The 17,055-nt window shown below is 45.2% G+C and overlaps 3 protein-coding genes across 6 annotated transcripts in view; 1 reads left to right on the top strand and 2 right to left on the bottom strand.

Moving 5' to 3' along the window:
• Positions 1 to 483: 483 nt before the first annotated feature.
• dedd1 (death effector domain-containing 1) lies at positions 484 to 9,271 on the bottom strand. The gene is made up of 6 exons (XM_052065249.1): positions 9,097 to 9,271; positions 8,847 to 8,971; positions 8,070 to 8,561; positions 7,604 to 7,735; positions 6,658 to 6,804; positions 484 to 2,928 (listed from the first exon to the last, which is right to left on the bottom strand). Exons 3-6 carry the CDS (start codon positions 8,527 to 8,529, stop codon positions 2,531 to 2,533), a joined length of 1,137 nt encoding a protein of 378 aa, XP_051921209.1. The 5' UTR covers positions 8,530 to 8,561; positions 8,847 to 8,971; positions 9,097 to 9,271; the 3' UTR covers positions 484 to 2,530.
• Positions 9,272 to 9,444: 173 nt separating this feature from the next.
• rabac1 (Rab acceptor 1 (prenylated)) lies at positions 9,445 to 11,546 on the top strand. Of its 2 annotated transcripts, XM_052065336.1 has the most exons (6): positions 9,445 to 9,812; positions 10,056 to 10,174; positions 10,245 to 10,457; positions 10,615 to 10,712; positions 10,946 to 11,047; positions 11,260 to 11,546. In XM_052065336.1, the coding sequence occupies exons 2-6, from the start codon at positions 10,056 to 10,058 to the stop codon at positions 11,346 to 11,348; spliced, it is 621 nt and encodes a 206-aa protein (XP_051921296.1). In that variant the 5' UTR covers positions 9,445 to 9,812; the 3' UTR covers positions 11,349 to 11,546. The 2 variants fall into 2 exon arrangements, with proteins under 2 accessions (XP_051921296.1, XP_051921295.1); XM_052065335.1 differs by lacking the exon at positions 9,445 to 9,812 and having other exon boundaries at positions 9,867 to 10,174.
• A 3,568-nt stretch (positions 11,547 to 15,114) lies between these two features.
• The window catches only part of atp1a3b (ATPase Na+/K+ transporting subunit alpha 3b), a 40,253-nt gene continuing 38,312 nt past the window's right edge, over positions 15,115 to 17,055 (bottom strand). For all 3 annotated transcript variants that reach the window (XM_052064991.1, XM_052064989.1, XM_052064990.1), the window contains 6 exons: positions 16,918 to 17,041; positions 16,671 to 16,816; positions 16,403 to 16,533; positions 16,208 to 16,309; positions 15,908 to 15,999; positions 15,115 to 15,340 (listed from right to left, as the gene is read on the bottom strand). In XM_052064991.1, coding sequence (XP_051920951.1) covers positions 15,312 to 15,340; positions 15,908 to 15,999; positions 16,208 to 16,309; positions 16,403 to 16,533; positions 16,671 to 16,816; positions 16,918 to 17,041 — 624 coding nt within the window. In that variant the 3' untranslated portion in view covers positions 15,115 to 15,311. The remainder of the gene's footprint in view (positions 15,341 to 15,907; positions 16,000 to 16,207; positions 16,310 to 16,402; positions 16,534 to 16,670; positions 16,817 to 16,917; positions 17,042 to 17,055) is intronic.

Below are 17,055 nucleotides of genomic sequence, written 5' to 3'. Positions count from 1 at the left end.
CATGAACGGTTTGGGATTGCTTAGACTGTATACATCGTAAGCCTTCCGGCACACGTGTCAAACTCAAGGCCCGGGGGGCCAGATCTGGCCCACCACATCATTTGATGTGGCCCGTGAAAGCAAATGTTGACTTCTGACGCTTGCTAAAAATTGTGCCAAATTTTCAAAACGTCATATGTAATATACGAGATCCATTTTAAGTTTTCTTGTTTCCAAAACCCTCATTCCAGGAACTTAAACTACAGTTGACCAAACCATTATTCTTGACTTCCTTATATGATTTCACAGTCCTAACGGCCCTCCAAGGGAACCGCTAACTTTAAGGTAGCCCGTGATAAAAATGAGTTTGACACAATCAGTGGTGCCTTGAAATGCAGTAAACTTGCATTTCAACCGCTGCAAGTTTACTGCATTTCAAGGCAACACTGTACATACTGTAATGCATATTTTTAGCAAGAAAAAAAAAATACAACGCTAAACAGATTAAGGGCAACTACACCTTTATTAATTGTATTAGTATTCACCCATATGATATATTACCTTCTGAATATAGTTAAACACAATGTGAACTGGCACACATTTGTTTTTAAACAAAGTTTTTCAAGAAATATATTTTTCCTTTAACATAATTACATTTACAAAAAAATAAACACTCATGTCCGGGCCCGTGGAGTCGAGCCCTTCTGACCAGGCCAGTCTTCTTCTTCTAGTGGTTTTCCACACGAAAGCAAGGGGGCCTTATTGATCGCCGTCTCCAAGTGAAGTCCGGGCATTAGTTCCGGCAGGGCGACCAGACAGGGTTCCGTCAAAGACACTCTAACAGGCATGATCGCACCCCGGATGCGTGCACTTGGGATTTTGATCTCTTGAACATCACTCGTATTGAGCGACACACTGTCCAGTCTTGTACGCGTATGACTTGCTGAGGGAAGCACTTGAAGCTCACACACACACACACACATCTGAAATTATCATTTCGGCAGCTGTGAAGATGACTTGTCCACGGTGGGCTGAAGCCGGAAGCTAATCACTGATGTCATCTAATGCTGACCACTGACCGCAGCAATCACACGCCGCAGAGTTATCTTCTTAGGACAATCCGGGACTCGGCTCGCTTATCTTAAGAGAGCGTGTTTGTGTGTCACCAAAGTTAAGACGCAAAGATGACTTTTTTTTTTCTCGCCTCACTTTTCGACTTCAAACATATTACAGGAAGGTGACAAAATTTTTATTCCCGCGGAAACCATGTCAAACGTGAAAACCCGAGCACTGGGGCCAAGTGGAGATTGTGTATGATAACGCTACGGGTGAGCTTCTATAGCATGTATAAGCGGGAGGGAGGAAAAAAAAGCCTTCGACTCATCTCCGTTTCCCAGTGCAAAATTAGTTATGGTCAGACGGAAAACTTTAACCGCAAGGAAACTGTGGCCAATGGAAAAAAAAAAAAGCTGGGAGCTAAGTGTGACACTGCAACAACATTTTTTTGCCCACTTATAGTACTAAAATATTGTGGACAGGAGAGAAATTGTATCCATAAGGAGACTGTGGGCAGTCTGAATATACGATAGTGTTGTGACCGGATTTTAGGGTGATGATGTCCACAGATGCAAAGACCACTTTTGTCACTTTGGTTTTCGACTTCAGAGTAAATAGCAACATTTTATCAGAGGAGACTGTGAGCAATAAAATAAAGCGCGGCAAGCCAAGTGGGGACGATGGGACTGCAAGACTGCAGCTTCTTAAATTACGATGCACAGATCTTTATTTTTCATCTACTCGTCTTCAGTTTTCCACTTGAAAATATATTGCGGCAGGGAGACAATGCTAACCTCAAAAGGAGACTACGGGCAGCACAAAATCAAAGTGCTGCAGCCAAAACGGAGCGATACTGCAAAGTGGAGACTGTGATGTATTTTATACACCGCGGCAACCGGAGAGAAAGTTACGTCATAGGTTACGACCAAAACATAGATTTCTACGACTTGCCTCGGTTTTAAATAAAAAAAAAAATCAACTAAAATGAACACATTTCATCCAAATGGAGACTGCGGGCAACTAGAAAACAGAGCGCTGTGGCAAAGCCTATTTTTTTTCTTTGTCACAGAAAAGTTTGAAACAAAAACGTTAGTTGTCTCACTTATAATTTAGTTGTAACTTTTCCCATATTGACCGATACTATATTTGGAATGGACGAGTATTGAGGCTTTCAAGCAACACACGTGAACGCCCAACTGAATCCCGTGTTAAGTGCGGCTTACCACTGTGTGTCCTTTTGTTGGTCCCGCTTCGCCTTGTCCTAACATTTCCTTCTGCTGTCTTATAAGGTCATCGCCTGGATGTGAATTCAAACGGAAATCAGAAAGATTCGTTGTCTCAGCTCAGAATCCAAGGGTTAAGGCTTACCGTCAACGAGCGGTGCTTGCTGCCATCTAGTGGCCGCTAGAGGCATTACACCAAAGAAAAAACCCACTCTGTACCTTTCAACAACATGCCAATGTGGTATCATAGCTTAAAGTCCACCTACATTCCCTCAGCGATTGTCCTTGTGGGCGGCAGCGGATGACGGCGGCGCCACGCCGGCACTCAGCAGCCGGCGGCCTTCCTCGTAGTCGTCCTGGTCCACGCTGATGAGCAGCCGGACGCCCTCGGAGCCCGCCGCCACCCTCAGCGAGTCGGTGATGAAGACCCCTTTGAGGGCCTCCAGCAGCGCCCCGCTCAGGTAGTCCACCCAGAAGGCTTCCAAGTTGTCCAGCTCGGTGAATTTGATGTCGCACACGATGGCGCCCAGGTCTCGGGCGCGCAGCAGCGAGTCGGCCTGCCTGAACAGCTCGAACTGGCGCTCCAGAGGTTGCCGCTTGTCTGACGACACGCCGTCGCGTAGCGCCGACTCGTGCTCCAGGTACTCGGCCCGTACTCTCAGGCGGATGTCTGACAGCGGGAGATGATGATGGTGGTGGGAGAGAGAGGGGGGGGGGGGTAATCCGGTGGAGGGGGGAAGAGAAACAGGACAACAGTCAGAAACATCAAAGCGATGGTGATTTTACACTGCACGGTACCAGTTTGGCCCTGCTCAGCTTGAATCACTTTTCTCACTTTGCACATGGCATCCGTCTAGACTGCAACAAGGATGTTATTATAGATATCGAAAACTCAAATTAAAAACAAAAAATTAGTTAAAATAAAAGTGAGTGGCTGGCAAAAAAAAAAAAATCGGAAATGCAATTACATTCTAAAACTAATTGTAATAAGAGCAAAAAATGTACTTTGTTTTAAACTGTTAATTTTGTCGGTGAGCTTCATGATTTTTTTCGGTCTGAAGGAACAGAAGAAACGAGGGCATTTTCAAAATTTATGGGAATTGTAGCTGAGCTTATATAATGCTTTTTGTGTCCATTTTTTTTTTGCACAACACATATTTCATACATTAAAATATATACTAAAACCATTAAAAACGAACGAGCCTGCTCTTAAAAATTGAATGTAAAAACCAGTGTTGCCCTGGTCTCGAGATGCAACTTGTCATCGATTAACAACTTCCCCACCACCCCTCCCAATTCAGTTGAAAATTACTTTCGGAAAAAAAAAAAAACTAATTATTGCCATTTTTTTATTCAAAACATGTCGACAGTGCAGAAAATGCAGAGTCATTTGGTTGGTATGGCGGTAAAAAGTAAGCGAAAAGCAAATCTGCAAACGTCACATGTCGGACGCACTAACCTCCAGGAAAATACATTAAAAAAAAAAACAATAAAAAAAAACGTATGTCATCCATATGAACCCCCCCCCCCTGCCAATCACATCAAAAGGGAGCAAAGTGAAAAGCGCTTTCTCCAATAGGAGCTTGTGACCAAATAAGCGGAACACAAACTGGACTGGGCGTGTGCACATTATCGTTCTTTGATTGAGCTTTTGCTGAAAGCAGCACAAAAAAAAAAGTGTCAGAGAACAACGACAAAACCAGTCACGTAGAGCAAAGGAGCCATTTTTGTGAACTGGGAAGGATAAATACTGCTGCCATGGAAGCGGTTGACTTGGGAGACCGCGTCAGGTGCGCACTCGGCAGCGGAAGCTTATCAATGTGCGGCTCGGGAATTCGGCGAATCGGCTCGGGAACAGGACCGGCGGGGTCATGCAACAGCACAGCGAGGAAGGATCAGAGGATACATACTGTGCTGAGCACGAGCGCCGCCGACAGACAGAGCGGTCCCCGCGTGTCACTATTCCAGAAGAGTGCGGTGGAAAGCGGCCGCTCGATGACTTTGGCTGCAACAGAAACTCATCTGGGCCCCTCCAAAGCTCTCTTTAGTGAGGAACAACAATATCGACGGAACCTTTCATAATTATTAGAAATGAGGCCATCCGCTACGCCTACAACAGTGAGGGGAAAAACAAAACTAAACATTGCAACAGGTTTAGGGCTACAACTAAAGATTATTTGAATGAGAGCGTCATCTGACAATTTTTTTCCAATTCAAATGGATTAAAAGGAAAAAAAAATCTTAATTTCGTATCCCCTTTTCCAAAACGAGACATTATTTCAAATTGCCAGTGCAGGAAATGAACTGGAAAAATCCGCCAAAAGGCGGAGCGTTGTTTTCCAGAGAAAAGCAGGCGCAAATGTCTGATTTTGATGAAACGCAAAGACAATCGGTCCGCTTTCGAGGAAGCCAACAGAACCCCGAGAAGAGGTCTTCCGTCAAGAGGCCGCGATTCAGAGAATGCGGGCAAGTTTGAAGTCTCGAATCAACGTCTCTGAATCATGAATCTCTTGGAAAGATGGCGCTCGCTTCACGGTTGAGCCCTTACAACATGGCCAAATGAGCGTTTGGAGAGGAGGAACGCCATCGTTTGAGTGCAGTTAATCATCCTCCCGCTAACGAACGTTCAAAGTCAACCCTTGAGTGCCATTTGCCTGCGTCGGACTCCAGCGGGGCAAAGTTTGCAAAATGCCAACATTAGGGAGGCAAATGTCAAATTCATTCGTGCATCGATTCGTGCATAGCTTAACATTTTGCAAAAGAGCGGATGCTGCAATTACACTGAGGAGGGGAGCGGGGTGGGGGGGGGGGGGGACACAGCAATTCAGTGTGGTCACAGTGAAATCGGTCGGAATGATTCGGCACCGAGATCCCTTCGGTAGTTCTCATAACGCGCGCGGGTATTCATTACGATCGGTAGTGCTCAACCACGGCGCCATCTTTGATGATGGCACCCTTAAGTGTGAAAAGAAGTCGACTGCTGTCAATAGCAAAAGATATTGACGTTAGCTACTTGTTAGCGTTGAAGCCCTTGCGGGAAAATCTTCCCAAAGAAACTTATATTGGAAGTTTTTCCCGTTTGCAGCAAGTCAACGTCAACATGAAAATCAATAAATGACTAGAAATCAGTCCCAAGTGCGAGATACAAGCTCCGGACCTTTTATGTCGCCAACATCACAAAGCGCTCAAGAATTCCGATCGACCGTGGCAGCGGAACACGGTGGAAAAGGGGGTTGAAGGAGCAGAAACGAAATGTACCATAGGTTTCGATGCTAGCAGACAGATCCAGACTCGTGATGGGCATGGGGAAAACTATCAATTAAATGTTTCCATTTTTTTTTTTTTACTAGATATGATACCAGCGCTGTTGAGCAGACCGACAGCCCGCAGGAGTTTGCATCACAGTGTGGATTGGAGATGAGCCACGCAAGAAACTCAAGATGCCGATGAATGCGACATTTGAAAATCATCACTGCGACTGGCGTTCCCACACGATCAAAGCAACAAAAAAATATCAAAAACCGTGCAAGGAGTACATCCGACCGGTCGCAACACAGTCACGAAGCGGGTTTAATTGCAGAGACGCTACGGTATTCGTGATGGTCACAATTTTAAATTCTAGTCCAATTTTCAGCACAGTCGCGTTGATCCGAAAACCGTTGGAACGACTTGTGTGGAGGGAGCCCCGGTTGCAGTCAAGCGCGGCAAGAAACGATTGTTCTGTTCTTAAAATTGCATTTGTACGCCCATCCCTAATTTAAAATTTTTTGGGGGGGAATTCTTGTTGTATGAAAATCACATGCAGAACAGATTGATGATTCGATTCAAACTGAGGGGACCGCCATTGGAGTTTAAAATTGTATTTAGTATGTCATGTGCAGGACCGAAACACATTTGAGTGTCAGATTATTCGATTCTTCTTCTTAACTTGGTTTGTCAATGAATTTCAGTGCAGGGAGGCCAAGTGTCACATGATCGCATACTGGAAAAGGCTGCAAGGTTTTATTGACTTCGGGTCATTTCGTGAATACCAGACTGGGAGCCCAAAAATGAAGAATGTGTTTTTCTGAGTGGCAGTTGTGCACGTTGGGAGAATTTGCCAAGACTTATCTCGCCACTGGAGCATTCAAACGAAAACATAATTTGAATGTTAAATCGGAGCGGACATGACAGCCAACCGTCAATGTGCTTTGGACGAAAGTGAAGAAAGCAACATTGACATCTGCATAAAAGATGGCCGCGTGTGTGGAGGTATTGCGGTTTAAAGACAAAAATGACTTTTGGTACGCAAACGTTTGATGCGTTTCATCATGGCAGCAGCAAAGCAAAGCTTGGAGAAAATGTGCAGGGAATAGCTAGACGATCGTCGACTCGGAGGGAATGAAGGTGCTGTTCTTACTGCATGAGGCTTTCTGAGCTGCTGCTGCTGGCGGCAGTTGCTGGGCCTGCCTGCTGCTGGTCTTTTTGGGCTTGCGACTCCAGCCGTGCCCTTTTCGTCGTTGTCTTCTCCTCTGCGCGGAGACTCCAGCCACTGGAGGGTCGGACCCTGAGACGCAAAGCACAAATATGAGTTGGGATATTTGTCATAAGGGGGACAAAAGTAGTGGTCGTCAGTCATGTACTGAGGTTGTTGTGACGGATGAAAACCCGCTTCCGTTTCATCTAAGAGATTAATCGTTTTTTTTAAAAAAAATGAAGTTCATGGTAGTCCAGTGGTTAGCACGTCGGCTTCACAGTGCAGAGGTACCGGGTTCGATTCCAGCTCCGGCCTCCCTGTGTGGAGTTTGCATGTTCTCCCCGGGCCTGCGTGGGTTTTCTCCGGGTGCTCCGCTTTCCTCCCACATTCCAAAAACATGCGTGGCAGGCTGATTGAACACTCTAAATTGTCCCTATGTGTGAGTGTGAGTGCGAATGCTTGTTCGTCTCTGTGTGCCCTGCGATTGACTGGGAAACATGTTCAGGGTGTCCCCCGCCTACTGCCCAGAGACAGCTGGGATAGGCTCCAGCACCCCCCGCGACCCTAGTGAGGATCAAGCGGTTCAGAAGATGAATGAATGAATGAATGAAATTCATGGACTTATTAAACCCTCCCGTAGCTGGTGGCAGTGGAAGCATTTATTTAAAAAAAGAAAAAAAGACGTTTTTTGTTTTTGTTTTCCCTATCATCACGCCCACTCTTCTCTAATGGTTTCATTTTCTTGTCCGTTTGCTCAGTTTTGACCCATTTCAGAAATGCATCGGCTGGACAATGATCTGGCTTTCCAGACGCCTGGAAATGTACCTGAGCAAAGTAGGCCTATAGGGTTCCTGGAATGGTAATTGTAACCTTGAATGAGCAGTCCTACCTGTTCTCACTTGCTGTGTGGAGGGAGGAAGAGACATTTCTGCTTGTCTATAGGAGGACACCCTCGGGCCACAAGTGCACAACAACTCTCGGTGTTCTACCAGGCTTCGTTTGTCAGTTCTTTCTGGAGACACTGCAATGTCAGAAACATACAAGATGAATATTCATCAATGGGGTGCGGGGGGGGGGGGGTAGGAGATACAGACTGAGACAGTAAATAAACACCTCTCTTAAATATCCCCCCCCCCCAAAATAAAACATTGTATGACTTCACACTACCGTTTGCATGTGAAGATTATGGAGACATGTGCAGTCGACCCAGCACACTCGCGGTTTTGCGAAAGCAGACGTTCATATTCGCCGACTCTTTTCGATTTATTTAAAAATACGGTCAGTGTTTTTTAATCAAATGTAATTTATAAATCCTGACTACATTTGTGGTAGTGCTATCGGACTTCAGGACTCACCTGTTCGTCTCCTCTTGTGGGACACGAGAGGCAGCAAGTCGTGTCGGGTGAGGACCCTGAGGAGCTGTAGAAGTGGCTCCAGGTTGCCTTCACTAATATACCCTCGCCTCTCCAGCTCAAGCAACAACTCAAGTCCGCTCCTGGGTTTGAACCAGGCCACCATGGGCTGCGGGAAGCCTTGCGACTGCAAGCGCTTCCAGGCCACCAGGAGCCTGGGACTCGGGGCCTCGCCGGGATTGAGTGGGTTGTCTTCTTCGGGCATCACCGTCCAGCCGGCGGGGTCCATGGGGTGAACGGGGGTGCAGGTTTCACTCAGGAGGAAAGAAAGCACGTCGATATCGGCGTCTGTCAGTTGTGAGCCGACAACTTTGAAGACCTCGTGGAGGGACAGCAGCCCGTAAAATTTGAGGCACTGGGTTTCATCCCAGTCAAGTGAGCGCCTCAGCGAGCAGCTGGCCATCTCGACGTCACACAGCCACTTTAATATGTTACCTGTGTCAAGACAATGAAGTGGGGGTGGGGGATGGATATCGAGTATAAGTCACCACTGAATTTCATTTTGAAAATCAGTTCATGTAGCATGCGGTACCTGAAAATTCCAAAGTACAGTAACGACGCGTTTACATCCCACCACTGATACGTCACGAAATCATGGCTTTAAACAGGTGTCTTAACAAGCTAGCTGAACCAACAAGCTAACTGTGTTTCAGGCAGAGATAGCCTATCATTCACCGAAAAAATGCCTCCCTCTTATTGTTTTTGTCGTATTAAATTCACCTTTCCAAAGTATTTCGCCTGTGAAACAAAACAAAAAAAATGGGCTGGGGTTGGGGGGAATGGGGGGTCGTTCGTCAGGTGAACACCTTCGGTGGAATTCCCAGCGTTGTGAAATGACACCAAGCCTGCGAGGGGAAACACGAACATTACAAGAGTCTTTAAACAGCAGACGTATACTTACTACTTACTACTATTAGAAATAACTAATAACACAAGATTCATCGAGAATATATCTCAATATTGCACTTACAAGGGTGAGCTTCAGTTACCACGGGATGATAACGGTGATAGCTACGTCGCGCTAATTATACAGGTCTTCATAAGAATGAACTATAGTCGATAAGCACGCCTTTCCGGGCTTATGAAGCTATATAAATTAAACTGTCATTGGGTTGACAGGACGATATTTTAACAGAGGAAAAACAACTCACCCCCTTTAAATAGACAGCGTGACAACTTCCTTACGTTGAGAAACTGGCCAATCACAACTCGAGTTCTGCTCAGAGACGACGCATTTTACGGCTGGTTTGGTGTCAGATATTTGCCGTCATCCAAGGGGTGGGAACACCTTCCCCAAAAAGAGAATAGCCGATCTCAGGTCAGGTATCACATTTACACTGCCGCAGACCATAGATTGATGGTCTTGTGTCAGTTTTTAATCCATATCGCCACAGTAAACAAGAAAGAAAACTCCCAACGCTGATTTCAGATCTGTTTGGACCAAGTGCTCCGTGTGTGTGGTTTTCCAACCAGATCGTCGGAATAATACGTCACTTCCGTCAACACCCGGAGACAACCCGGATTTCTTCGATTGTGTGAGAGGTTTTTTTGTTGCAATTACTTGTCTAAACCTCACTTTTACCCGTCTGTTAGGGTGAACCTCCAGTGAAGTTGACCAGTTTTGTTCTATCGTCGACGCGTTTGAAACAAAGACAAAGAAGCCACTGTTAGAAAAATAAGTGACGCGTAGTGAATGTCTTTCGCCGTTGTCGGACTCGCTGAATATGTGTCTGACTCATATTTTCCAGTGGAGAAACATCACTGTTTCCACGGTTGGCCACCATCAACCACATTAATGATCCACTGTTAGATGTTCAATAACCAAGTTAAAATAAAAACCGAACAGACTACTTTTATAAAGTCGCGTATTTGAAGCCTGTCTCGTCTAATGTTAGCAACTTCTCGTTTTAGGGTTCAAGAAAATAGTAGATGCAGGTTCCAAAGGGTGAGAACTGCCAGGTGGACATGGAGAGCAAAGCTGGAGATGTTTTTGGTGCTGAGGATGCTCGTCTGACGGGCACGGCTGGTGTAACTGGGATCCTTGCTAAGTAAGACGTTTAGTATCAGGTCTGCGCAAAGAATTTCAATGTAAACTTTCCATGATGTGTCCATCCTCAGGCTGGGCCTCCCCAAAGGCTTTTCAGCCAGCGTGGCCAAAGAGTGGCTGGACCGGCGACGGGTGTCCATCCGGCCGTGGGCCAGTTTTGCAGACCAGCGCAAATTCTCCAAGCCACGCAATTTCGGCGAGATGTGCCAGCGCGTGGTGAAGAACGTGGACACATACAACAGCAACTACACTTTCATCTTCCTTGGTCTCATCCTTTACTGCATGTAAGCAAAGTTTTAGTCATTGGATGACACGTCTACACTACCCGTGTGGGAACGAGCATTTTTTAAAATGTTTTAATTAAACAGAATATTATTTCATGGCCGGGTTTATTTCTGTTGTGTGATGATGGATATCTGGAATGTTTTCATTTGTCTTTAGAATCAGCTCTCCTATGTTACTGATAGCGTTGGCCGTGTTTGTTGGTGCCTTCTACATCATCCACCTTAAATCGCTGGAGTCCAAGCTGGTGATCTTTGGTAAGTATTAGGGCCTGACTGATCAATTGGCCGACGGCTCTTACTGGCCAACATTTACTTTGCTTCCCAAATTATTGTTTTTTTTTCTTCTCCCTGCACTAAATTTAAAGAAATATGAAAAAAAGGTAAATGTTTTGTAAATCTGTCAACTGTCACAAGGCAAGGCTCCGCATAAATCTGTAATTTTGTATGCCTTTGTTTTTTTAGTCTGCACAATTGCTTTTATTTTTCAGGCAAGGAGCTGACTGTCCCGCACCAGATGAGCCTGGCCGGAGGAATCTCCTTACCAGTCTTCTGGTTGGCTGGAGCCGGAGCTGCTGTCTTTTGGGTTCTGGGTGAGTCCGTTATTTAAAGACACTTCTCAACTAGTGGTCGATTTTAGAATTACACCCAAAATAAACAGGAAGCAGAACAAAATAGATTAAGAACAATCCTTGAAATAAGGGGACCTCACTTGTCATTTACGATTTTCTGCGTCTTTGAGCCTGACATTCATAAAACAGAGGACCATTTCATCTCGACTTGTTTTTATTATCCCCCTCCAAAGGTGCGACCTTGTTTGTGATTGGCAGTCACGCCGCATTCCGAGAGCTGGAAAACTCCGAGATGGAAGAGCTGCTCATGGAGCCCGTGTGATACACGTAACTTTGGTTTCAACGCATTGCTGTTACACACGTATGATCATAATCATCGTTTTACGGCGCATTCAAGTACCGGTACATGATCATGAAATGCCATATATGACTTCTTTTATACACGGACGCATCTTATGTCACCATATTGTATTGTATTGATGCACCTCTAAATGCTACTAAAGTGCAAGTTTTGAACACATTGAATCAGATATTCATTTGACGTATTTTGACATTTCATCGGGTCATATTTCAGGTGTATGTGATAAAAGTTCTTCCATACAAGCAAAAAAAATGTCTTGGTTTATTGGCTGACCTCTCCTCAAGCACAACATGTATAAATATGGAATTTTGGACAAGCCTGCATCTCCAAGGCTTGCTGTTCAAGGTCAAAGTTTGGCATTGTAGATACTAAATGTGACGGACTGGAAATTTCTCACTCAGGTTCAACTCATCCATCCATCCATCCATCCATCATCTACCGCTTATCCGGGGCCGGGTCGCGGGGGCAACAGCTTTTGCAGGGAAGCCCAGACTTCCCTCTCCCTAGATACTTCTTCCAGCTCTCCCCGGGGGATCCCGAGACGTTCCCAGGCCAGCTGGGTGACAGTCTCTCCAGCGTGTCCTGGGTCTTCCTCGGGGTCTCCTCCCGGTGGACATGCCCGGAACACCTCACCAGGGAGACGCTCAGGAGGCATCCGAATCAGATGCCCAAGCCACCTCATCTGGCTCCTCTCGATGTGGAGGAGAAGCGGCTCGAATCTGAGCCCCTCCCGGATGACCTAGCTTCTCACCTTATCTCTAAGGTTCAACTCGATTTGCTCTAAAAACAAACCAAAACATTTACTTTTATTTCACTTTCTTTGGTTTGTTAAAGGTTGCTAACCTTTAACAAACAGGCCTCACCCTCTACCTAAAGTCAGTCTGACTTGAAACTTCTCATACGGTTTTCAATTCAAGCTGTCGTAAAACAAAACAAATCTATCATTTACTCTATTTGACTTTCTCTGCTCACGTTGCTACCGTGAGCAGACAGGTCACAGCCCTCACCTCAAATCATTCAAATTGACTTGAAATTTCTCACAGTTCAACTCAATTTGCACTGACAAAAAATAGCCTCAAATCAATGACTTCAACATCGCAGTAATGTGGACTTTGCTTGAATTTTCACTCACAGATGCAATTGAATTTACAAAACAGCCTCAGGAAAATGGGGGGTGAAAAATATATCACAAGTAATGTGTGCAGGTGAATTTTGAGTAAAATGGTTTTCTCAGTATACTCCATGTTTGCAGCTGGAAGGGACATTTGCTCTTATCTTCCATCTCGAGCTCTTGACTCAAAATGTGGCATCACCTCCCCGCGCTCACCCTCACCACCCCTCTTATGACCTGTGCTATCCGTGCTCTACAGGAACCCCATTGCTCAGGTTACCATGGCAATGACCTTGGAAACCGTCCCCCCTCTCTCATGTGTCTCTCACACATGCTGTCTTATTCACTGCAGTAAAGGCGAGGATCGATATTCTATTAAATGGAGTGTGGTTGAAGGGTGTGGGAGGGAATGAGGGCATGGGGGGGCGAGTGAATTCACACTGCAGTGAGATGGGGAGGAAAAATACAGGGCGACGTAAAGCGAGTGTGTACTCGATGATGTTTGGATGCTTGTTAAATGTCCTTTTTAAAACTGATGTGAATCGTATGAGCCTTAGCTTTATTATGCGGAGACAAAAGCGATGTGCAATGTTGGAAGTCACACTAGGTGGCAGCCTCGTCTTATCGTCACACATTTCAAAAATCATCGCTTGAAATTACACAATACTTAGACATGCATATTGAGTGTGTATATGTAAAATGATATATTTATATATAGATACATACATACACACACGTACCCAAGGAAAACCCACGCAGGAATGGGGAGAACATCCAAAGTCCACACAGGAAGGCCGAAGCTGTGGTTTGAACGGTGGAACTCTACTGTGAGGCGGACCTGCTAGCCAGTCGACTACCGTGTTGCTTGCATTTGTACATTCTAATTTGTTTGACGGCAACTGTTGTCGGTCCTTACCTCTTGGGAGCTGGTTGAACCATCCTGGGTGTCTGCTCAACCCGATGGCCCCCCGGGTCCCGATTCGGCTCTTCCGCAGTGCGCTGGCACAGCACATCCGTAACATTACAGCAGATGGCAAACATGAATGTGAGCCAGTGTTCAATCACTGCTACATTTCCATAGGCACACTTGGAGGATTTAATTGCTTGTGCTAGGACATCAGAAGACCTGCCAAGACTTGTACCGATGGGCGGACTATAGGCCTACTTGAGGCATGGACCTCTGAAAACTAAAAAGAAACGTATTTATATTATTTGATTTTATCACAGTAGCTGCAGTATTTTGTGTTCCGAGTATTAATGTTGAGTTTTTGGCCGTTTGTGGGACTGCTAGTCCCAATTCCCACAAATAGCGGGAGTCGACTACAGGGTAAATAAACAAGTTGAATGGATTGAGTGGTTTTTAACTTGCTGATTGGTTCCGAAATTTTGATCGTGCAAATTGTATAACCGAACCGACACTGGAAGTTGTCGCTTTGTGTTATGCCAAATGTGGAAGCCAAACTTACCGCATTTTAACCTGATAAGATTTTATGTGAATTAAAAAAAAGTTCTTGAACAAGGAGGGGCGACACCACCAATAAGGGTTTTCCTGGGAAAAACATGGCAGAATTGATCAACTTTTGCCAGTCAATCAGCAATCAAGAAATACTGTTCTCTGTTGTTCTTTTGCAAAACACACACACACAAACACACTTTTTTTCAAAGAAAAAGCCAAAGTCTGCATGAGGTTGTATTAAATGTTTCTAGATGTTTTATTGGTGTTGCTTTCATTTCTTTGACACACGTTTGTTCTTACCAAGTAGCCTTTGTTTGGATTCTTTTCAATTGATCTTGAACGACAACCTTAAGGCAGCCAGCCTGAGACCACACACGTGTGGGACCAGGACTGTCATCTTCATCCTCACACATGATCATCATCATCATCATCTCCACCATAGCGCACACCGACAGCAGTGGCAGCCATTTTGAAACAGAATGGGCCAAAATAATTGGATTAATAAAATGGGTTGTTTTCTTATTACGTTTTTTCCCCTCCCCCAACATTTCCCATCTTTTATTGTATGGGTGTAATTTTAAATTCAGTATAGAATTATATAGATTTCCTAGAGCACACAAAGATTGGTGATGTGATGGTAGGTGGTGGTTTCATAGTAAGAACAAGGACAATGCTGTCACGCAGTGTACACAAACGGGAGACAAACGGAGGGGGTTGGGGTGGGACTGGAGTGTGGGGGTTGGGGTGCCTAGGTATGCCCTCTACCCCTCAGTGATGATAATGATAGAAAAAAACCCCGAAAAATAAACAATGAAACAGTCCCCCTACCTGACATATAAAAAAAAAAAATAACACAACAACAACACTGTGTGTGGCGCAGGTGGGAGTCAGTCAGTGTGATGGCTATTTGTGTATGAGGGGGTGGGATGGGGGTGGGGTAGATTGGAGGGACATAGGAGAGCAGGGTGGCCCTTTTTCAGCCGAATCGGCTCCTTGGAATCTACATAAGACAATATGCAGCTGCCGTTTGGTAGATATTATTATTGTTATTCTTATTATTATCATACTGGTTTATGTACACAGCAGTGAAAGAACACATGCAAAGACTATCATATGGGAGGGGGGCAGTGACGGGGAAAGTGATGGAGGGGTGGAGTGTATGTCGAAAGTTGTAAAGGTGCTTTTGCTGTTTTGAATCTTTGGGGCAGTTGGGATGAAAATTGCTTCAAAGCGTTTTTTTTTTCCTTGGGTGGGGGAAGGGGAAGGTGATTTGGAGGTGGTGAAGTAAGTGGAAGAAGATGAGGGAGAGAGGGAAGGGAAATGTTTTGGGGCGATGAGGAACAAGATGCTCCAACGATCAATAATAAGTCTCCTTCTCCACCCAACCTGCATGAGAGAAAACAACAAGGACACACACTTCGCCGTTAACTTCAGTTGCAAGAAAAGGACAAAGGCAAAACAAACACAACAAAAATACAATAATGCTAAACTATTTGAATTAAAAAAAAAGAAAAATCAAGTAACAATAAAAATTTGCTATTTAAATTGATGATTAGTTTATACAAAAAAATAATCAGAGACAACATGGAACATTAAAACAGAATCAAACTATATTTACATAATAAATAACATAACCCCCCAAAAGTAAAAAGGTGCAAAATTCATCAAAATAACATTTAATTTAAGAAGATGAAATAAAACAAATAAATCAATTGAATAAATAAAATAAAAATCAAGTAAACTTTATTAGAAGAAAACCACACAAAATGACATTACAAAGACAATAAAATAAAGTGGATGACTGAAATGAAACTTGAAATGTAAAAAAAATACTAGGAGGAAATAATACCCCTAGCCCCGAAAAAAAAATCTAAAAAATTGAAACTGAATCAAAAATAAAGTATACAACATATAGTTCAAATGAGAATGCTGATAATGTGAACTGAAACTGACCTCCAGGGTTCCGGCGGATGAGGAGCTTTCGAATTTCATCATAAACAAAGATGAGGAAACTGTAAGGGAAGGCGCAGAACCACCAGGAAGGCCTGCAAGCACACAAAAAAAAAAAAATGTAAGTTGAGGAGCAGCGTGGTGAGGCGCTCACGCTTCCAAAGGGATCAAGATCCTTTGGTTATTTTTCCGAGCATCACGAGTCGGTGTGATGAACCATCGTGATTACAGAACAGCGAGGAGCATTTTGGCCATATTGTTGGCACCGTCATCATCGGTGGAAGGAAAGGAGGCAACTCTTACTTGAGGGGGTACATCCTGAGGGCCACATCCATGCCGGGGCAGTAGGACAGGAAGGCAGCCAGGGCCGTCTCCTCAAACAGGCCGAAGATCAAGATCTTGTTCCTGTTTGGGGCAAATAGTGAGGACGATTTTTAAAGAGTCGTCTAGCTGGCCGGCCATTTTCATGAGGGCGGGCGGGGGGGATGCTGCACTGACTTCATGCCCTGCTGGAAGACGGAGTTGCGTCTGGTCTTGCAGATGATGACGTCGGCCCACTGCACCACCACGATGCTGACGAAGAAAGCCGTGTGGCACGTGAACTCCACGATCTTCCTCTGCTCGTACGTCTGAAGGCGACATGGCAAGTGGACAAGAGTCGCAACGTCGTCCGCCCGCACCCCCGCAGGATGTTACGGTTTCACGCGAAGATTGACGACAAGACAAATGAAGAAATACGGAATGTTCTTATGATGTCACACCGTACCCATTGCTGTCCGTAGCTGTCCTCCAAGTCGTTGCAGGCGCGGTCGTCCCAGTCCAGGCGGATGCCCACCAACCGGCTGGGCAGGAAGCCATTTTCCGCCAAGATGACAAAGTAGGAGAAGAAGCCACCCAGGGCCTGGATCATACCTAACAGGGGGGGGGGGAAATCAACAAGACGAGGAGGCGGTCAGCTTCACTCTTTCACACAAAGACACGGCAAAATGCACACGAAAGGGGGCTGGACCCACCGATCTGTCCGTAGGCGATGCTGATGAGGCGCTCGTTCACCAGCTTGTCCCTGAAGGGGTTCCTAGGCTGACGCTTCATGATATCGCTCTCTGCCGCTTCGTAGGCCAGCGAGATAGCCGGGACCTGAGTAAAAGTTA

This window comes from Hippocampus zosterae, chromosome 5 (assembly GCF_025434085.1).
Source record: "Hippocampus zosterae strain Florida chromosome 5, ASM2543408v3, whole genome shotgun sequence".
In the NCBI taxonomy this organism is placed as follows: Eukaryota; Metazoa; Chordata; class Actinopteri; order Syngnathiformes; family Syngnathidae; genus Hippocampus; species Hippocampus zosterae.
The sequence above is the reverse complement of the archived record's forward strand: the minus strand, read 5'-3'. Positions and strand labels throughout refer to the sequence as shown.